The sequence below is a fragment of the Scomber japonicus genome, chromosome 7, assembly GCF_027409825.1.
Source record: "Scomber japonicus isolate fScoJap1 chromosome 7, fScoJap1.pri, whole genome shotgun sequence".
Lineage (NCBI taxonomy): Eukaryota > Metazoa > Chordata > Actinopteri > Scombriformes > Scombridae > Scomber > Scomber japonicus.
In genome coordinates, this window is record NC_070584.1 from 15,918,851 (window position 1) to 15,942,420 (window position 23,570).

Genomic DNA, 23,570 nt, shown 5'->3' on the forward strand with positions numbered 1-23,570 from the left:
AACCTATCAATGAAAATGTTTTCAGAAACAATCTAAAAGAGGACACTGAATTTGTCCTCTTTATTATTACACTTTGACATGGGAACAGCCAACAGGCTCCTGCCAAACGACCTCAGACTGTGTGCAGGTTAATAGGGGGACAGTAATTCTGAGATATAGTCTTGGGTTGGGCCATAAACTGCTTTAAAGGTATTGTGTACAATCTTGATATTGATTCTGTAATAAACTCGTCGAAAATGTAAAGACATTAAAAAGGAAATAATATGATCTCGTTTTTGGCTTTTGTTAGTCTTGCTGTCACATTTATAGTTGTTTTCTGATTTATGTGTTTTAGCAGACTATAACACACATCCAAACATTAATAAAATGAAATGTTTTACGATGGACGTGAACAGATTTTGGCAACATCCTTAGATAACAAAAAGATAGGATAACTCTGCTAATATGAAATTCAGTTCAGTTTAATTAACTCATGACTTAAACAACATACATGTAACAAGGTTTTTGACACAAGGCTTACTATTGTTGCAAAAAAGGACCATGTCAGGATTGTAAATGTGTATGCAGACTGAAGAAAGTTAGACGGTATCCACTTTTAATGTCTGTTGAACATTGATGAACAAACTATGGGGGCGTTCAGGCTCTACTCATTTAGTTGTGTATCATCTTTGGGAAATTCCATCTAATCTTACATCAGTCATGATTTTCGTTTCTGTTTCTCGGCAAAAAAAAGAGAAAGTTATTGGAGAGAATTAGGGAGTTACCATCTGCTGTGTAGATATGAAAGTTAGGTGAATTCCCCTCCTATTGTAAAGTCTCAATTTGCAAGGAAGAAAATGAAGTGAAAGGAAAGAGAACTGAGAAACTGATCTGAAAATGATTTGTGTTTTGCCCTTTTCATTAATCCCAAAACTGTCAGTTCGACTCCTAACAATGCAACTGAACTGAAGTCAGTCAATATTATTACACATCATATCCAATTTACTCTGTAAGATAATAAAAAATACCTGCCTTAAAAATTAGTAAACCCACAGTCTTTATGATAAAAAGAGCTGGAAGTTACAGTATCTGAGCCCACCATTGGAGGCTGGATAGCTGAGATTTTGTTCTGAGGAATACATTACAGAAAACAAATTAGTCAGCAAGATAGAGGGATGCCAGAGCAAATGGCCCTGGCTCTTATTTCCATCCTTATAAGATAACTGTACCCATTAGAAGGTTAAAGCTATTGTGGTGTCCCTGCAAAGACTCTTCCTTGGAAACGGCAGCAATCCGTCTTTAAACTTTGATGCAGCCAGAAAGCTCTCCTCATCCCTTCTCATCCCTTCCCCTCTGACCTGTGTGTGAGTGTGTGTGTGGAGTTGCATATGTGCATGAGATAGAGAGAGGGGGGGGGGGAGGGTAACAGCAAGAGAGGGAGCAGACAGAGAAAGAGATATGAGAGGGTGGGGCTGGGCTGTCTGCCACCCAGGCCCAGAGAACATAAAGAGAAAAATACGGCCATAAAACCTCTCTATGACTATGAATACTAATACTGACTCTGTGAGCCAAACCAAGCGAGTCTGTCCTCTCTCTGTTCCCCTCTGTCTCACTCAGAGGGATGATGTAGCTTAAAAATAAAGAGAAAATAGTGTTCTGCACAGAAAGAATTGCATAGTTTAGTATTTACACTATATCATACACAACACAGAAGCCGTACAGATGCAGAGGAAAGAATGTTTTGCAGCAATGGTCCAACAATAGGTCTGCTTTATATTTCAGTAAGCTGTGATGTTTACCAAAATGATTTCTCTATATTTGGTTGTCTAGTAGGTTGTACAATGTTAAGAATGAATGACAGAAGTGTAAAAACCAGACTAGTGTAAATTAACATACCGCTCAGGAGCTGGTCAGTATAAGTTCAAACACATGTGGATAGTTAAGCAACACAACACAACTATTAATTTTCTATGGGAAACAAGTGAATGACTTCTCAAATGCAACAGAGGATTGATCTGAGATGAAAAAAATGGAGTTCAGAGTTGAGAAATGTTTTTTTGCCAAATGAAATATGCCAAGTAGTTTAGCAGCATTGGCTGGAGAGCTGGAAACAAAAACCTGATGTAGCGTTGGGTCAAAAAGGTCAGTCTTTAGCTGATGTGGAATACTTGTTTTGTATGACCGTTGCCACCAAGAAACAGATACAGAAACACACAACTACAAAGTGCCGCATGGCACAAAGTCAAATATTTATACAATGTTTGCCAATGAGCATTAAGCTCTTTGTTAGCTTGTGAGTGCTGATACACCCACATCAATGAACAAGAAGTAGCAGATGCAATGTCTGGTGATTTATTCACTTTCAATGAGGTCTTCACTCTTACATATCAGTGAATCATAACAGCTTGCACCACAGAGACGTAGAGATCACAGTAGTTGTTCCTACACCCAGTCACTGCCAGGCAAGGGTTAAGCGTTTGTGCTATTTCTATAATGTGTTAGACAGCTCAATTAGTTTTATTATATATTTATGCTTGTATTTTTAAAGTGAAGAAAAACAAGGCTCTTTAGTTTGATGATGTGGAGTCAAAACTACTGGTGAAATATTACACGTGACGATAAAATATCTCCCATTCAGTATGTAAAACACCTGTAGTCCAGTATAATCAATCGATCAATCAATCATTTTCCTTCTTTATGTATGATTTGTTTCAGTGCTGCAACCTCATTTACTAAACCACTAGTTTGAACTAGCTGTTAATAAGAACACAGAAAAGATAAAAGGATACAAATAACTGGCACAACCTAATCCTGGTTACAGCCTTCAGCGTTCATACACCAAATTGTGTAGAGGATAATTGTGGTTAAATTCCACACAGTACAAATGACCAGAATTAGAACCAGAAATACCCATTTTTTCATAATTACTGTAGATCAGATCAGATATTTTATTTATAGCAGTATTACTCTTCTGAACTGCATCATCAACCATTTCCATGACATGGTTTCAAATTTCAGAGTCCTATCTGTATGTTATGGTCAGGTGCTCCTTACAAATACCTGTATTTTCATGGCACCCCCCTTGCAGCAAGCTTTCCTTGACAAATGTTAGGAGGACAGAAGAAAAAGTCGTAATCTCTCAAGCATTTCTAATGAGTTTTTCTCCTACAATTATTTGATAAGAGCAGACAAGACTGGAGGCAGTGTGTATGATACACTAGCTCCTACTACCGAGGTGAGAGCTCTGCTGATTACATACAGAGCCATTTACACATACACGCACGCACGCACACACACAAACACTCACACCCAGAGGCTTACAGTCCATCATCGCAGAGTGCAAGATTCCTAATAATAACATGAGAGGCTGAAGTTATGATCGGCAGGCACACCTAAGTTACCAATCTGGGTGTCCTTATTTTGAACACGCACATGCACACACACACACACACTCACACACTCTTACAACATTAACAACCTCCAAACCACAATCCTCACCTCCATTTGACTTCTCTGCTTCAACCATAACCACTAACATGACACAAATACTTTTTTCTCCACCTGTTCCACTTCACAACTCACCACACTGAGTCCCAGTTGCTCCCTCTGCAGGTAGGGCAGGTTTCTTCGCTCCAGGCTGGCCAGGTAGTGTTGCAGTCTGGAGTAGGTGTAGGGGTAACAGTAGGCAAATTGGTATACATCATCTTCTCGGTCAAAGCAGAAGGCAAAGGACATGACATAGTTGCGCCGGTGGTCAGGACAACGGTAATAGTACACATTTTTGGGTGGAAGCCTCTGCCTGCAACAGCAAAAAGAGAAACACACATTACATTAATATATGAAGAAAGGCAATTAGGTCTGGAAGGTTTACGAATTAAAGTTGCTTCAAGTGAAAATGTGAATAATAATGAGAGCACAGTTATTTGCAAGAGAAGAGAAATGTGTGGATTGACAAGAAAAAGACGTATAAATTATGCAGTGAACTGAGTAACCATAAGACAGAAGTTGCATCAACCTATAAGTATTCCTACTTCCAGAGATGTTGAGTTCAGCTGGAAGAACAAAGACTGAAGGAACAACAGTAGACATCACAGAGTAAAAATTTCTATTGGCTGAACATTAAAACAAAATATATTTTGTTTGGTTGGAAAACTAAACAATTATCAAAATCTCAATAACAGTCATTGTTAATTTGATTCACTATTAAAGATCTTTAAAGCCACCAGTGGAAGCTACAGTGAAGGGACCCATTGTTAAATCATGATTGTACAAACTAAGTATGCCATTCATTTGCTGTTCTTGTTCTTCCTCTTTCTTCTTTGACCCTCGCCCCTTCCTCTTCATCTCTCTTCATGCTTTCCAGAAAAACAGACAATCCTGCATTGGCCTGCTGATTCTATTTGTAATTATACAATTTTCATTAGGGTTTGTGTCTGTACTGGTGCCAGCTTAGCTTTGCATGTTAATCAGCAGCACTTTCCGAGTGAGCACAAGAGATTTTTAAACATGAGGATTTTGACACTATAGTGCTATACGTGATGTTTTCCATAATGTGTTATGTGGATTTTTGCAAAACTCCTTAACAGGTTTGAAGCATGACTGTCATTATCACAATCTGCTCCTTAGTACCTCTGCAGCCACACTCTCTCCTCCCTAACCATCTACATTACTCTCCATCTCTGTCTCAAACCCCCGCTCATTTGTCCAAAGCCACGTTCTTTCCTCCAACTTCCCAAAGCTGCCATACTTAAGCTGTCCACCAGATGCCCTCGGACTTTCCCGCCTTTCCTCATCTGCACACCTGCTTGCACTCATCAGTTCTGCAGTTATCTGTCCTACTCCGCCCACTTCTCACCTGCAACATCCCTCATCAGACACTTGCTACTTATACTGGTCCATTTCCATTGTTATATATGCCAGATTGTTCAGTTGCGATGCTTTATGTCTTTGCTTCCTCCAGTCTGTTATTTGTTGATTGTAACCTGAAAATCTGCATCCTGCCTGTTTTTGACCTTCTGTCTGAATATTGGACTTTGGATTCTTGCCTGCTCTATTCTGGATACCTGGCTGTTTTCAGACTGTTTTCCTGGTCTTGACCCTAACCTACCACACATATTCTGTAAGACTGTGTATCTCAAGTCTGTTATTAAATCACTGAACTGTATCAGTCTGTCTCAGTCATGTGCATTTAGGTCCTTCCCTGTATTCCTGTTACCCTGCTTGCACCAGCTATGACAGTCATGTTTTATTCATCATATCTCAAGTTGTAGAGTAAGTGTGTGTGCAATTTAGAAAGCAATAAATAGGTTGAAGAAGCATCTAATGTATACTGGTGAGTCTTGTGTTAGCAGTTTGCACAGTGTTGTGTTGAGCGTTGTACAGTGTTAAAATGTACTGTATGTTTAGTTCTGTGTCTTGTGTCATCTTGTGTGGTTGTGTACTTAACTGAATTGTGTGCTGGCATGTTATATGTTGCATGCTGGGCCCAGGGCTAAATAAAGCTGACTGCTCTTTGCACCTCATGGCTGACCGATGGGTTACGGGACGGTACTGCTGCTGTCCACAGAACTTCTCTGCTTACTCAACATGTTTTCTTTTCACACTCTTCATCTGTCTGTCTTTGTCTTCCTCTCTTTCTCTTTTTACCCCTCACCACTGAGACATGGTGAGCAGGATGTAGTGTGAATGCAAGTGACTTTGTTTGCCTCCTTTCTCTCCTCCTCATTCTCCACCTCTCCTTTTTCCTGTCTTTCTCCAAATCTCTCTTGTCTTGTCCTGTCACTCACTGACTTTGCCTTGACAGTTTACGTGAAGGAGACCACGCGTGGGGAACAACAGTGCTGCCAAAGGAGCTCTGGCAGACGCTCTGAGAGAAGAGGATAAAAGGAGGAAGAAGATGAGGACGATGAGTGATTGGTGGGTTTGGGGTGTTTGGAGCAGGGAGAAAGGTGGAATAAGGAGATAAGGAGAAGATGAGAGAGCAGGGCGATGGCAGATCTGGGCCTGATACGGAGATATACGGGAAGGGGTGGCAGCTAGCAGCGTAGCGGCTGTGTGATGGCAGGGCTGGCTAGTGAGCTAGCGTCTCTGCCAAAAGATCAGATGAAGATGCTATCGGGGCTGTGATAGGAACAGGACCTGATAATCAACAAACAGGACAGACTGCTCTGCGCTAACTCTACAGACTCAACTTCTCTGTCTGACTCACCCCTGAAAAGGGAGGACAGGAAGGAGAAATACATGAGTTTTATGTGTTTGCTCAGATACCTAAATACATCATGGACTTGCATAGAAATGCATGGTGAACACGCATTTTCAAGCACTTGAAGATGTCCCTGCAGGTACGTAGTAAAACAAAAAGCTAAATCACTGGGTGTCTCTCACACAGAGGGGAAGAAAGAAGAGAAAGGAGGGGCTGATTATTCCTTCAGAGGAGGAGAAAAGAGAATGTATCTGCATGTGGCTATCTCAGCAGAATACTAATGCAGCTAGTGGCTAGCAATACCACACCCAGCCTGCCCACAAAAGCCAGCCGACGAGCCCCATCTTCCAACCTGCAGAGCTGGTCAAAGCCAGAGAAGAAAAGAACTAATCTTGGAAAAAACGAGAGCAAATTCTTTTACTTTTCCCCCAGTGGAGCCCTGATATTATTCTTAAGAAATGTACTCCGTGGCGGTCATGGGTTTGAAGTAGAGCATACTGTGACTAAAACTGACCGGCAAGGAAAAAATACATCTCCACAGGACACACTCACAGACGCATGTAAACACATACAACCCCCCCAAACACACACACCAGTGCATTACGCGGGTACCAGACCTCCAATGTGCAGGTTAATTAAAATAAGATGACACCTCACCTCTTTACATATTACCCCGTTTAGCTCAGCCCATCCATTAAATCCCACTTCTCTCTGTTTCTCCTTTTCCTTCTCTCAACTGGACAGTGTATGACCTTGCCGGAGACTGGAAAAGTCCTGGCTATTGATTTTAATTACGGCTGCCTGTCCCATCACAGCATTATAGTTATAGGCCGGAGAAAACAACTCTGTGACTTAATACAGAAAGAGTCTGCCTTGAAGGCCCGGACTACGAGCTAAGGAAGGAGCTGTGCTGTTTTGAACACCACAGTCACGCACACAAATGTAAAAATGCACAAAATCCTCGGCACATGCACACTAATGCACACAGTCCCTTTGGTTTTTATCTAAGCAGTGGCTGCTCCTGCTCGGCAGCTGGCAATTTGTTTTATCTAAATGGTGCCTCCCTGTGCCTCTCCCCTGCCCATCTCTTGACGTGGTACAGTGCCGTCGTTCCCAAACAGAATTATCACTGCGTGGGATGAGAAAAAAAAAATGGAGAAGCTTCCCCCAGATGATAACGCACTCACACATGGTTTTACAATTCAGTGATTACAGAAACACAGAAACACACACACACACATACACACACATAGACACACACACACACAAACAGGAATATGCAAAGAGTCCCACACTCTCAAACAGCGCAGCAAATTCATACCAAATGTGAGCGACATCAAGGTCATTCCTTTGACAGTGAGCCGTGGGACAAGTTAACTTCCAGAGCGTCTCATCACAGCCTTAAAGAATAAAGAGAAAGATGCAGAGCAAAGAGAAACAGAGAGACTGAAATACTAGACAAAAGCAGAGCGAGGCTGACAAATAGAGAAAGAGACAAGTAAAGAGACAAAGTCAAAAGAGAAAAAGGACGACAAAAAAAAAAGACAAGGAGAGAATGAAAAAGGAGAGGGTGTCATAGAGCTAGCAGGCAGCCTTTAGCGAGGTGTCACTTTGCTTGCCTGGGCTTTTCTACTTCTGAACCATTGGTAGCTACAAACTCCCGCTCTGATTTTGATGGCGCCGGCGTCGCTCTGAAGTTTCGAGATGAAGGCTTATAAATTGGTAGCTTTCATACAGGCGACATCTTGTCTATATTTTCAAATCAATCAAGCGTAGAGGACACGCCAATCACAGCTGCTCTGAGTACTCTCACAGACAAAGGCAAAAACAGGACAAGACAAACCTCACAAGGCCTGGACGGTGATGCACAGACACGCACGCTCATCCACTCCCTTTTATTTTCCATCTTACTGTTGTCTCTTGTCTCAGATTGTCAAATGCTCATCCTGTCAACTGTTAGGAAGGTTAAATGTCTTCCAATAAGCCTGTACAGCTGTCAAGCTCCACAGATCCCTACCAGCTCATTTAAGGCAAATAGTTAGTCCATTTGGCAAACATTTCACACTGAATGACATATTTCTTTACTCCCTCGACGTTGCTGCACCAATAATTGAAGAGGCGATCATTCTTGGCACTCTAAAGTGATGCCAGATGTTAGATTGGCTTATTGTTTTTAAACGTGGCCTGTGTTTTTGTTTTGCATACTAAGTCAAGCAGAAAACAATCTCCAAATCATCCAAGGAGTGTCAAATGTGTGGGTATGTATATTCATGTTGGAGGAAGTCGGTATGTGCGTGTGTGTGTGTGTGTGTGTGTAAACATGACAGCATATATATCCTTGAAGCATCCATCTTTTTTGGGGGATGCAAATCAAGTTGCAACAAAGCTGGAGACACTGTTACTAGGCAACCTGCGCATGTTTTACAATTTGGCTGGGCCTGCTGTATAATGTACGTGGTGGCACAGTTTATGTTGTAGTAGTAGTGTCCAACATAAGAAAAAAATCTTCCTAATAAATTGAAGGGTTATCTAGCTCCGCCTTTTCCTGCCAGCTAACGCAAGCCCACTTTAAAAGTTGTAAGTAGTAGCAGTAGCAAAAAGTTTTCCCTAACAAAAAGTGATACAGGAATCACAATGCAGGCACAATAAAAAAAAATCTAAAAATGTTAATACCAGGTATAAATGCAAAGACCCATATATCAGATGTTATTATCCTGATAACAAATCTAGGTACACATCACATGCTAATCCCAGATGTAAATGGGGCCTTGTTGTAACATTCATTAGTTGAATCACTGTGTGTGTGTGTGTGTGTGTGTGTGTGTGTGTGTGTGTGTGTGTGTGTGTGTTTGTGTAGGTATAAAGTGGAGAAGATGCACATTACAACTGGGGCTGATGATGTATAATAGCTGACATTAATGCTACTGGTGAGGTCTTCTGGCTAGTAGCTATAACATTTTGCAGGAAGAAATAAGACTTGTGAAGTACAGACTTTCCTGTAACACGAGAGCTGAGAGTTGCACACCTGTGGAGTCAACAGGTTGTTAGCAGCCTTCTCAGGTCAGAAACAGACCTCTGATGAGGCTAAAACATGACAGAAGAAGACACTCTCACCTAATGGCTGCATCAAAACACCCAGGAGGTGTAATTCTATTTTATGGCCTTTTACACTGCTTCCTGTAAAAAAAAAAAAAAAAAAAAAGCCTCTTACATCTACACTCTTTGGTGTTTGCTTTAGTATTAACATATTGATTATTGGTTAGTTTAATTAGTTAATTAATTTGTTTCTCTAATCCCAGGGATGTCAGCTTTTAGAAGTGCATTTCAAGGTGAGTTACCCAAATCAAGTCAGTCAATATCAGATAATGCCCACACAGTTCAGATTATGCAGCTGACATAAAATATGATGTTATTTCCATAAAATTGTGAAAGCAGTCATAAATCTCAGAGGCTCATCTAAATAAAACATGTTTGCTGTTTATAGGAGTAACCATGTTTGTTCCTCTGATATGTTTAATACAGAGGGAGAGGTTGTATGTAAGTATGTGTGGTTGTTTGTTTTTATCGGTGCATGTCTGTATGGCAGTGTGTTTGCCCTTGTGTATAAAAATTCATGCCTGCCACTAATTCATGTATTCATGTCACTTTCTCCCCATATCTTCTTCCACTTCTCAGACTTATTTACTGTCTAGTTAAATAAAAAAAACCTTCTTGCTTCATTTTTTTGATTGAATTTCTTAAATTTTATGGTGCTTTTCTTTTGAATAAATCATCACAAGGATACTGTCAGGGCTCTTTAAATCTGATCCATACACTATTCTTTGTTGTGTCGGTGATACACCACTGTTGCACTCACTGCTCAGAATTAGAAAGGAAACAAAATTATTATGTAAATGTCAGTAATGTAATATGAATGTGTGCACTCGCCAATACCTCTTTCTAAAAATCTGCTTGAAATGCTGGAGATGTACAGTCTTTATAGGATACTTTTATCACCCCAAAGGTGGCATTTATTTACAGCAGCTGGTCCAACTCATGCAATGAGGAAATACATATAAAGAATATCATTTTTTTCATTTCATTCTTTCTGTTTTTATATGAATGTTGTTGTCATTAAGTCTCCAATGCAATGTTTTGTCATCTTCAAACTGCTGAATAGTCTCCTGATATCTGATTTAAGAAGCTCCTGGGGGTGTTTTAATCACAACCGTACAAAAAATGTGCAGACAAATAAGCTGAACTTAAAGTGAGATCTTCAGGTTGTTTTAAAATTTATTTTCAACATAGAGGAATAGGCTAGTTTATGGCTTCACTACTGAGCAGTGTGACAGTGCTTGGATGGACCAGTAGAGGGCCACACTTTTTAAAGAGTGGTGAACTGTTGAGTGATGAAAGTAAACAATTGAAAGACAGAGAGACAGAGTTGTGTATTTCCAGCTTTAACACTACAGCGCACAAGTCAGTCAGATGAGTCTCTATTCCATAACCGACAGTACAGAAACAGAATTGTTAATCTTGAGAGGAGAAACATCTGCTGAAATATGCAGCTTAAGTTGTATTAGACATACAAACCTACAGTATCTGATAGTTAGGGGATACATCATGTCTTTATAGTAGAGTTATTCCATTCCAACAGTATGTTTAGGCCAGTTACAGGACAACAGAGTCAATAAAGGAAACAAACAGAGTGTTGGATTTTGGCTTCCACACAGCTTTATTTGGCTGAAAAAAAGCAACACTTCAACAGGCAACTCTTTATCAGACCAATGATTAACATGACAAAGAGGAAATGATATATAGACTAATGATGTCACTGTATGGAATAAACAATGAACTGTATCTTGAATCATATGCAATGACGTCTACATGATGTAACCAATTTGGTGCCTATATATATTTTTTGCTTTGTTATGTTTACCATTCGTCTGATGAAGAAAAGCCTCCGAAACTTTTTTTCAGTCAAATTCAGTCTTTTGAGAGCTAAGCATTTTTTTCCATTCATGATCTTTTTAACTTCAACATGGAAAGATAATAAAATGCCATTATAAAAATCCTTTAAAAAGAAAAAAAGTGGTAGTTCGATGTCTCTCAATCTTTTTTCACAGAGACACTAACTGGACTATACCGTAAGCTTTTCCAAAGTGAGTCCTCAATTGCACTAAAAAAGTAAAACATGCCCCCCGTATGTATCCCAGAGGGGTCTCAACTAGATTGAGCATGCTGGGCCTGCTAGTCGCTAGCTCCCCTGCGTCTAGTGGGGCAGCAGGGCAATTAGCAGAAAGCAGATGATCACTGTGCCCTCGCCACTGTGGCGCCACTGGTCCCCTATGGGGCAACAGGGCAGGTGCACATTCGTCTGGAATAATGGGGAGTACAGAGAAAATGCACGCAAGCAACCATAGAAAAAACTGAAATCACACACACACGTCTAATAAAATGATTATGTCAGCGTTAGGCCCCTGTGGTGTGTGTAAACCAGTGGGAGTGGGAGGACAGGGGGAGTGGCCTTGTGTGTTTGAGAGAGGAGAGAGAAGAGACCGTTTGCCTATAATTGTGTGATACAGCATTTCCCAGAGTGCAACATTATACTCCCATCACATTATCTGTGTGCATGGAAGTGGATTTGCAACTGTGGACCAAATAGACAGACTGGCGCCAGACTTAAGTCATAATAATAATGTTCCGAGAGACCAGACAAAAGCACAGACTGAGACAACACAGACACATGCACAGACCCCACAAGTGTATATGATGTGCATGTGTGTATAATATGCATATAGTATATTTGGCACGATAGGATGGTCTGTTTGTAAGAATAAACAATACATTAGTTATGGTCTTTATTTGTCTGTCTTTCTTTTTCTGTCTTTCTTTTTTCTTTCTCTTTCTGTCTCTTTATTTCTCTTTATTTCTTGTTTCTTCTTTTGTGGTATCTGTAAAATAGCTTTCAATGTCAAATTCTGCTTCAATGTGAATCCTACCACAAAATACAACCAACTTTCCTATTGTCCTATAACCGTACTGTTTCAATAATACAGGTACAGTACATGATCCACTTTATCATCACTGTATATATGACTAATAATGTGGGTGGATGAGAGAATACCTTCTGATCTCACTGTATCTGACTCTCACAGTAAGTCAAGCCAGTAACAGTGGTGACAGAAGTGATCTCAGATCAAGCATCCCCGGCTCCTGTATTTTTTGCATGTGTGTGTGTGTGTGTGTGTATGTGTGTGTTTTCTTGCGTGTTTTGTGCATGTGTGTGAGTGGAGTAAGGTCACACAGAATGATGAGATCATACTCTCTGGAAATTAACTCAGTGGAAGGCAATGCAACACACATGACACATTCTGAAATCACTTTTTATTAAATTCCACATAGAGATGATCTCACCTCCTATTGATCAGATGACTTGCTGTTGTGGAGGAAGAACAGCATGAATAACACACTGACTAGAAAAGTAGAAGATGAATAATCCTCAAGTCACAATTGCTTTGTTGATTTGGCAATAATGTCTCATTTACCTTTGGCTTCAAACTAAGCCAACACACTCAAGGGTCCTGTTATGTTATTTTGATATTCTATATTTTATAATAAAGTAGGTTAATCTAAACATCTGATTGACAATATAAAATAAATGTATGTTCATTATGTAGCCGCCATACACATAACTTGTTCCAAACAACAGGTACTGAACTAGAAGAAAACATGGTGTAAATAGATAGAATAGACATGGTATAACATTTGTAACAATAATATGCACACTTGATGTTGTTTTTGCAAAGGATGATGTTTAGAGATTGTAGAGAACATTTTATAATATGTGCATTATATTGGGCGGGAATATACAAAAAGTGAGTAAGAAGAAATACTTAAAGATGTTATAATTGTTGGATCTATTTACAGTCCATGGGAAGTGGTAATGTATGTTTTAGGGCTTCACTTTTTCTGCAGCAAATCTTCTTATATAATATTTGCACCAGACTTAATGTGTAAGGATGGAGTACAAGGGGCATCCTAATGGCCTAGTATAGAATTACAGGCAAACTACAGAGTGCAGGGAGCAGAGATGTTGAGACAGATCAAATGAATAAAATTAGTTGAGCAGACGTTATTATCTTGTGCTCATATGGATAAGAGCAAACATGCTGATAAATTAATTGAGTACATAACACTTTTCTATTTGCTCAGATAAAATTATTCATGGTTACTAAAAATAGAACAAACCTTCAATATGGAAAAATTAACTCACAATTAATGCTAATTAATGAACACATGGATACATGGAATAAGCTATATTACAAAGACAGACTATATAAAACAATAGGAACAGGTGAAAAGTGACTAAGTGAAGGACCCACCCACCCCAATCTTTCTATACCCAACCCCATCCCCTCCATTTTTGTTTTTTTTTGTTACCCATTTCTTTTCTATTATTTTTATTTCATTAGTTTCTTATGTCATTAGTTAAAGTATGTATGCATATCTTTAAATTATTTTTTAAAAATGTTTTTAAAGTGTAAAATGTGCAATGAAATGTGGGAAACATGAGTTTTGTGTTTATGTGATGGAGAAATCATTGCAATAAAGTATTAAAAAAAGATTAAATTATTCTGAGTAATAATATTTAAAAAAGAATAAAAATCACATCAGTTAGTTTAGCGATGATATATGTGCATCAGACTGTGAAAAGTACTTTATATACATCTTCCTTCTGTACAACTTCTGCTGATCTCAGTGGTATAGTGAACACTACAATGTTCTTCAATTCTGCAATTCAAGTTAGTTCTTCCCCAAAAACAAACTGAAAATAGTCCATCACTGTTGTTTGAGTTAGCTATTGTCTTAATAGTTAAATCTAAGTGTCACTTACTTTACAAAATGTCGAAAATTATGACAGATGTCAGCTTAAGCTGTAAACAACAAATGTTTGGTATGTTTATTCATTCTTCATTATTGTGGGTATGAAAGCTACAGTCATCAACACATTTTCAGTAGAAGGCCTGATTGATTGATCAACACATGACTTGACCCCTGAGGCCACAGTAGTGACCCCATGCCACACTCCCACGTAAGCGTGATCAGCACACAAACCCCATGTTGTGTCTGTCACAAGATCAGTGGAATTGTACTCATCTGAAATCTCTATCTATCCCTCTTCCCCCTCCCTCCTCCTTCCATCCTGCCTCTGTGTCCCTCTCTCCCTCTCCATCTTCCCTGAGGGCCCTGCTGGCCTTGGCACAAAGATGCCAGCCTGTCTGCCTGCATTTCCCTTGGCACGACGGTGGCAGCTGGGGGCCTGGCTGCCCTGTCTGCTTCCATACTCCCCAGTATATCACATGCACGCACACACACAAACTCACATACTGTGTTCACAGCTTGCAGCCAGACTGGTGTCACCATGTGTGTGCCAGGGGTAGCAGCACCCACAGGAGGGGAGGGCTGGAGGAAGGGAGGGAGGAGAAGGAACAGGGTGGGGTGGAAGTGGGGGGATTGTAGATGGGCGCTTGGGCTCTCAGACAGCCAGATGCTGCCAATTAACTTCTCCGGCCGCCACGGGGCTATAGGGGGAGAGTCTGGCACCTGTACCATCCAACTCCCCCCAAAAATACACACACACACACACTTTTTTGCAGTTGATGGGAGCATTGTGTGTGGGAAATGAGAGCCACATGGCGCCCCAGAGCTTGGAAGACACACACACACACACACACACACACACACACACACACACACACACACACACACACACACCTGTATAACTGTAACTGTTGAACTCTTCTGACCTTTGCCTAAGTAATCTCTTCTCTTCTCACCTTGAATCTCAACAGGTGGGCTGAGGCTTGGGTCAGTTTACAGTGTGCACTGACACACATGTCTGCAAACACAGAGACAGCTTTGCAGGAGTGACCGCAACCTCCTCCATGTGAATATGACCCTTGGATAAAAGCTTTTCTTTTCTCACTCATTCACATATACACCCACACACACCCACACACACACACACACACACACACACACACACACACACACATACATATATATATATGTGTGTGTGTGTGTGTGTGTGTGTGTGTGTGTATGTATGTATGTGCGTATATATGTATATGTGTGTGTGTGTGTGTGTGTGTGTGCGTGCTGTCATGCCGTGTTGGTGATTATACTAGACAGAAGGAATTACAGGCTATTATAGAAGAGAGCCTGTGGCTGCAGCAGCCAGAACTGCTGCCCTTAAAGGCTTACGGTTCTCCAAAAGCCAGTCTATTATTTCAACCGCACCACACAGCTGCCAGTGGAATGTCAAAGATATAAATGCATGAATCCACACTATGATATAGTACTTGCATTTTATAGTTTCATTTGAAAAAAAAGGACTGCCCATTTTGAAGAAAAAACACAAAAAAACAGGCGTGGCCTTGTAGCCTGCAGGATAAGAGACTGCCATTCAGGCTGGACAAATTATTATTTGATAGTTTGTACATCCCATAAACATACATGGAGAAGACAAAACAATATAAGCGCCTTAAATGACAAAGCTGAAATATTTTTTTTGCTATTGTCAACTAATCACATGCCAAAAATACATTGATTCCATACTCACATACCCCATCCTGCTACTGTACCCACACACATCGCCTGGCTGCTTATTAAATAATTTATCCTTTTTAAGGACAATATACTGTACATATTTATGACCACTTTTTACAAATTTACATCCTCAGTAGGAACCAAAGGCCTTAGGGCTGAGTGCCACAGGCAGTGTAGTAAAGTTGAATAGTTCTGAGAAATGGACTAACACACTGCTTGTTTTGGTTTAGTTTTCAACAACAAAATATAGACTATAGCCATATCCTTTAAATTAAATGCAATCCAATACAACAAGTGCATAAACTATGGATCTCTGGAATAGTCTCAATAAATAAATTAAGATCTACAAATGTAGGATTTATAGCATGCATACAATATTTGATTATAGTTTAGATTGTAGAGTTCTCTACACCTGCTGTACATATAAACCGTCTAGTATAATAACAATAAGCAATAATAGTGATAATAAAAAATGTTGTACTTGTATGTTGTCATGTGTACAGATAACACTGAACTACAGTGTTACACCTAGTTTCACACACCTGGTTCCTGCTGCCAAATACAAAATGTTTTCTTTGGCAGGGAAGCTGTGGCATCAAATCAAAGTCATGTTGACGCTATTGAAAAACTATTGAATGACAAAAAACAAAATGGCATTAGGCTAATAGAAGTAGTTACATTTTAGCAGATAGTACCAATACTCATATTTTCCTTTGTGGCAGCAACGTCTGAGTGAATTTTATTTAGTGTGTGCCAAAGAACAGGAAACGTCTGCTTGTCTTATCTGATTTGAATGAAGACATGATGAGTACTTATTGCCATTATATCTGAACAGAATGTGTCACAGATAATGTAGCTCTGCAATGCACTATCATAACATTTAATCTCAAGAGAACAGGATATGGTGATCACTGAATGAGCAACATACCAGCTCACTAACTCACATGGCTCCGGAGTGTCTGCACACTCAGAAAAGTCAGTTAATTCTATTTAATTCAATATCTGGCATGGATGCATTAACAAATAACAACTCATGAAACACAAAAGTGAGGAAGAAAGTCTGGCTGCAGATTGGGAAGAGGATGGATGTGTAGCATAGTCTAAGACACTTGTCAATACGAGGTTCACAATCTGACAGAAGATAAATATTCTGTTCATCAAAGCATTTCTGCAAGAAGTCGATTTCACACGACCACAACTTTCATTCATCACTAAAACAGTCATTTGTTTAGATAGGTTATTCAAGTTATGTTACCAAATAACAAATTAAAACAGTAACAACATTATACTCAAATACATACACACACACATGCATGCAGGTTCACTTACACACACACACACACACACACACACACACACACACACACACACACACAGGGCCTTGTCCATCAGATGAGCCTGTTCCCTCGCTGTTCTGAGTGACAGATGACTTGTCAGAGGACTAAACGGGAGAATATTTTACTGCAGATTGAAATAGGAGAAAAGGAGAGATGGGGAATAGAGAAAAAAAAGAGAGAAATTGCTCTATTACACCAGAGAGGTAAATCATTCGCTGTGCTGGAGATCACAGAATGGCATTTACATCTACACACATGTTCACAAGGGCACATTTATGAACATGATTAACCCTGTCTCTGTCTTTGCTCTCACTCTGTTTCACATATAAGCCTAAGTACTAACACACACACACACACACACACACACACACACACACACACACACACACACACACACAGATCATCAGAATCCAGCCATGAGAAAAGTTGAGAGGCTGGATCAATGTTGGACTCTGGTGATTAGCCTTAATTGAGGAAATAGAGCTATGGGAACAAAGAAACATTATGACCTTTTCCCTGTCTGCACACGCAGCGCACTAATAAGACACATTCACATAATATCATACTGACCAGAATTGTCTAACTACATCAAAAGCACCTTCTCCTAGGAACAGTATGCAAATGGATGGCACAGAGAGAAAAACAAACCCTGCAGATAATTGACTAGCCTTGCAATGTTTTTGTGTGTGAATGGCAATTTTCACTCTCCTGTCAAGTGCATGCTGATTATTCTATCAGACAAAAAGAGGTCAGCGTGCGATGAAAAGATTGGCAGTGTTTCACATCCTGGTGCTGTGGAATGGCCTGTCTCTCTTCTGTCTCTCAGGCTCTCTTATTTCTTTCTCTTCCTTCATCCTCTCTCTCTCTTTCTGCGTGTCAGTTTCTGACTGAGTCAAATACCACTTGTCAGGAGAGCGCTGTTTGGACTGACATTAGATAAGAACAGACCATCTAGACATTTATATGTATTCTTCACTTCTGTTCGACTGGGGAAGACTGTGATGTACAAGTAATGCGTGGACCAGAAGCAATAATAATACTGAGGCATGTATCCTGGAATGACAGAACTACAATAAAGACCAAACAGATGGGTCATTTTTAACTGAACGCTGATATTATCTTAATGCAAATATATTAGTATCTGTTTGGATGTCTGATAAGTGACAATAAATTACAACAGATAATGTTTTAGAGATCATTTAAAATACATAGTTTGTCCAACAGAGAGCCCAAGAAAGTTGATTTTTCAACTGTAAAATGTCCCACTTAGTATGTTCACAAATCTATCAAGACTGTTTGTTCATGTAAAAAAATATATATATATTTATACCTTAATATCAATATCAGTATAGGCCAAAAATATCCAGTATCATCCATGCTATACCATATACTGAATGCATCCAGTGTATATTTTAACTCATGATAAACATCTGAGTTGAAAACACATTTAACATTTTGGTAAATCTGTTTTCAGGATGCAGTTGGATGGAATTAGCCGGGTGTTTGTTGAGGTCACCAAAACTCCATATACTGTACTTACAACTTGCTATTGTAGTAATTATACCCAGGATAATTATTTTGGATCTTTATACTCATAGAGGAGTTTCTGATTGATTAAACATTTGAAAGTGATTAAACGTCAACATCATAAGTGTCAAATTATTATAATGTGCACAAAAAAGGTTACTTATAGTAAAAAAGTAATGTAGATCATAGCTGATTGGTTAAGCTGTCCTGAGTCATGACAGTCCCATAAATTATGAAGTGACTGATGTCTAACTGATTACTCAATAAAAACAAACAGAGCAGATTAATTGGTGTGTGGACTTTTGACTGTATGAGATCAAATGCAGTTTTTGGATTATGGTAAATGAATGAACTGTACTTATATAGCACCTTTCTAGTCTTTGCAACCACTCAAAGCGCTTTACATTACACATGTCATTCACCCATTCACAAACATTCATACACTGATGGCAGGAGCCAACCTGCTCATCAGGAGGGAATTTAACCATTCATTCCCATTCATACACCCTATAGTGCAGCAACGGGAGCAATTTGGGGTTAAGTGTCTTGCCCAAGGACACATGGACATGTGGACTGGAGGAGCTGGGAATCGAACTGCCAATTTTCCAATTGGAGGACGACCGCTCTACCTCCTGAGCCACAGCCGCCCAATATGCATAACAATAAGAGCTTGAGAGTGTGAGGGTCTTTTTATCAATCTTCCTCAACTATTTTGCACAAGACATATGAAATTTGAAATTTTCTACCTGCACTGTATCTGGCAGGTGTTTTTTCAGTAATGCTGGAATAATGCAAAGCATCCAGAGTCACTCAAAACGTGGATTCAATAAAAAAAACTGCAACTTTTGTTTGCATCTTGAATAAATTGAAAGGTTAACAATTTTAATTCGAATTGTTTATGTTTATTTTTTTTAGCCTTCTCACAACAACAACAACTAAAGGAACTGCTGCCTCTGCAAAGAGTCATGTAGACACATTCAAAAACTCCTCTGGGAAAATATTTTTGTGTATCGATGAAATCTAATCACTGCTCTTTTGACAATGCAGATAACAGTAAAATATGGAGGAGGATATGAGGCTGCTGTGTTTGATAACAAAATCTGAAAGCACTGAGGAATATGTTGAAAAATGTATGACTGTGGCAAAGTGGCCTGTGATGAGTCCAGGTCTCATCTACTCTGAGAACCTTCAGTAAGACTTGAAATGTAAATTTAGTCAAAGACTGCAATTTAGCGGTGGCAGACACTGGCAGTGGGTTTCTTTTTATAATATGAATGTGTAAACCTACTGTAGCTGCTGAGGACAATAAATCAATAAATCAACTCATTCTTTAAATAGTGAGTTTAGGTGTATGAGCACTCACTACTACTCTGCTACAACTGATTCACTTCAATTTTTGGCTGGACCCCAATAGTGTAGCCAACCAAAAGCTTGGACCCAAAACATAATTTTAAGATTATTTCCTTCCAACTTATGCACATAAATATATGGCTGCGCATTGGACTGTGATCACTATCATAATGATTGTAAACTCGCAGCAGTACTGTGGCAGAGCAGATTCAGTATAGACAGCAGACACTGACTGAGCTGCTGCACTGCTAACCTGCTGCTTTCAATACGAGGCCAGTCTAGTTGTGCAGAGCTCTGTACTCCCTCTACAATACGTTTGCAACAGAAACAAAGGAGGTAAAAAAAAAAGACAGAGTGAAAAGCAGTTGTTGAGTGCCTACCTTTCATTTCCATTTAGGGGCAAAAAAGCAGACAACCTTCAAAACAACAACTGCAAAATCTAGCATGGTGTCTTTTTTTAACAGAATCAACAACAACAAAGGGACCGAAAACCAAACAAACAAACAAACAAAAAATGGTTTGGCCAATCAAAAGCAACCAACACAGTGCTGCTACACTTATGTGATTCTTAACCAGGAGATTAAACTCACCACAACATCAGTATACAGCTCTTTTCAATACAAAACCTATAGAATACTGATGCTCATTTAAAAAATATATTCAAAGGGCAGAGACTGAAGTGATACTCTTTGAAGATGAGATTCCTAAGAAATTGGTTCCTGATTTAATCAGATGAGCGCCTCTGAGAAAAAGAAAGGGTTAATATGAATATAAATCCCCCCTCCACACACACACAAAGTTAAAACTTGCGTTATGTTTGCTCCCCAGTTCTCTCTTCCTTACTTACACATTGGATTGAACACACACTCTCTCGCTCTCTCTCAAACACACACACTCACAAAGCGATTATCACCAAAGGTACGTACGTCTGCTTGTAGCTGTTCCCACAGGGAAACTAGCTGTACAGCTTCTCCACTCTCATTTTTCATTGTCTGCTTATGATGCCCCATGTGTGCACACTGACTTTCATTTAACCCCTCACAACACACACACACACACACACACACACACACACACACACACACACACTCACACACTGACATGCATATATGATGCCATCCCCTCCTTCTTGTCTCCATCTTTTTCTCCCTTACACTTACACACACACACAGCCTTCTCCTAAACACTGTATTTCATTGCAGTGGCTAAAAGGAAGCAATATAGGCGTGTCCCACAAATGCTGCAGTCACGCAGTGAGGCTACTGTGACTATTTACACCTCCTGCTCTTTCCCTGGTCAGACATTGGTCCAAGATTTCAAAAGAAGATGGAAAAAGATCATTCAATCAATTTTTTTGCAAACTTGAAACAAATGTTTTCACTATCCTGAGACAGTGAGGGGTCACCTGCAGAAGAGGACCCATGAGGGTGGTAGGTAGAGTCTTCCTCAAGAACACAACAGCAAAATAAACGCCTGAAGGTCATGTTACTCACCAGAACACACGGTTTTTCCAAATTCTACATCTTTATCGATTTATATTATGTAAAGCTGTCAATCAGAACTTTGTTGCAAAAAATTTATCAACATTTAAAAAGCCAATATGCTCTTCATCAAGTTCCTACCCCAGCATTAGTAACCATCAGCAGACTGTTGTAGTTGACTGCGTAGTCTAATTTAACATCACAGTTCTCTTGTTTCTGCTTTTGATCATCATGGTTGCTGTTATGAACTTTCACTGCTGAACTAGTTAATTATGTGTTGCTTTGTAGTTGGCAAATGACCATCTGAAGACATACAGTAAAAGTAGTTAGTTAGTTTAGTAATGAAACTGCTCAATACAATTTTCCACAAACAGAAATGATTCCCAGAAAATAGCATGTTTCCAAGGGAGGACAAGCTTACTCTAATCTTAATACACTGGTGGCGGTAAGTGATGTTCTAACGTCATTGTGTCACAGTTGAGGATGATAGCAGATGAGCAATGTTGGCATTTGTTATGAAACATGCTTTACTAAAACAAGTTCAGTGTGCTAATTACAAGGTTATAAAAATAGAGACACTAATTTAATAATTAGTACCTTGATGTTTAAAAGTAACACATGAAGATAAGATAATAAATACTTTATTAATCTCTTAGAGCGGAAATTGAATTGCATTGTTCACCTTGTGAATCTTGGTTGAGATGATCACAGGGGTGGGTAACACAATGCAAAAACATTTTCCTCATAATTTCATGAATATTTGAAGCCGCAGGACCATCTCTGATAATTAATCAAGTTAAAAGTAAAAATAAAATCTTATATCTTAGTTAAAGTTTTGTATTTTGGGCCCGCGGCAAAGTGTGCACTTCTATGCTGCCCTTTCTCTGCCATCAGGGCCAGAATGTGTTAACATGTACTGTTGTGTTTGTAGTATATGTATGTGTGTGTGTGTGTGTGTGTGTGTGACTGTGTGTTCGTGTGCCTGTGTGTGTGTGTGTGGGTGTGTGTGTCTGCATGTGTGTATTGATTGATGCCTTCCAGGGCAGTAGCGTGATTGAAACACCTCCTCACCATAAAGCTGTCGTGCGCGTGATGGAGTCGCAGGGTCATTTTATGCATCACACCTGTCCCCCTTCCTCCCCACGCTGACACCCAATCAAATAGGAAAATGGGCATATTTGTTTTCCTGGCCTTGAGAGGGCTTGTGTGGAGGGTTGTATTTTTGGGTGTGTGTGTGTGTGTGTATGTGTATGTGTCCATGTGTGAGTGGGACACAAAAAGAGAAAAAGACAGAGAGAGTTAGATAGAGAAGAAGAAAGAAGAGAAAGATGCATAGCAGGCCTGATGAACACAGAGCAGAAACGGTCCATCAGTCAGAGCAAAATTCTTTCTTGGTCCAACCAACTATTTTATATCACACACATACACACACGCACGCACACACACAAACACAATTTTACTTTAGATAAGACATGACATATTTTTATAGACAAAATACCCAACAGTGATTAAAATGACTTCTGCCTCGACTAGCTAAAACATTAGAAAAGCTGTGAACTACCAATAATATCAAATCACAGAGTACATAGATGGAACATAACACTCTTATTTTGGATAATTTGCTGCTTGTAATTCTATTCAAGTAAGATTTTTAATGCACAACTTATATTAGTAATGAAGTAGTTTTATATGGTGCTATTTATACTTAACGTCATGGATACTTTAAGGACTCCGCTGTGCCGTAGACCTTAATTGCTGTCTAAAAACTACTGCAAACACGTCAATGAGCCACACTTTTGAACTGAGGTCGATGTTCCTTTGAAGATTACGATCACTGTAGTTTATTTAGAAAAGACACCCGAATCTGATAACAGCGAATATGTTTTCAGTCTCTGGAGAGTAGTTTGTTGTTTCTGGATATACAGGAACGTGGTTCTGTTTACAGAGCTTCACTAACTTATTGTCCCAGATTTACCAGTTATATGATTGGATTAATCTCAGACTGAATTTGATTTTCAATTTCTATGCTAATTCAAAATGACTTCTGAATCACAATACATTTCTATGAATATAACTTGTGCAGTGGAAATATTTTGCATTTGC

General features: G+C 39.4%; 1 protein-coding gene across 1 annotated transcript in view; it reads right to left on the reverse strand.

Moving 5' to 3' along the window:
• The window catches only part of agbl4 (AGBL carboxypeptidase 4), a 278,157-nt gene that overhangs the window by 117,563 nt on the left and 137,024 nt on the right, over positions 1-23,570 (reverse strand). Inside the window, exon 5 of the mRNA XM_053322965.1 lies at positions 3,562-3,778. Coding sequence (XP_053178940.1) covers positions 3,562-3,778 — 217 coding nt within the window. The remainder of the gene's footprint in view (positions 1-3,561; positions 3,779-23,570) is intronic.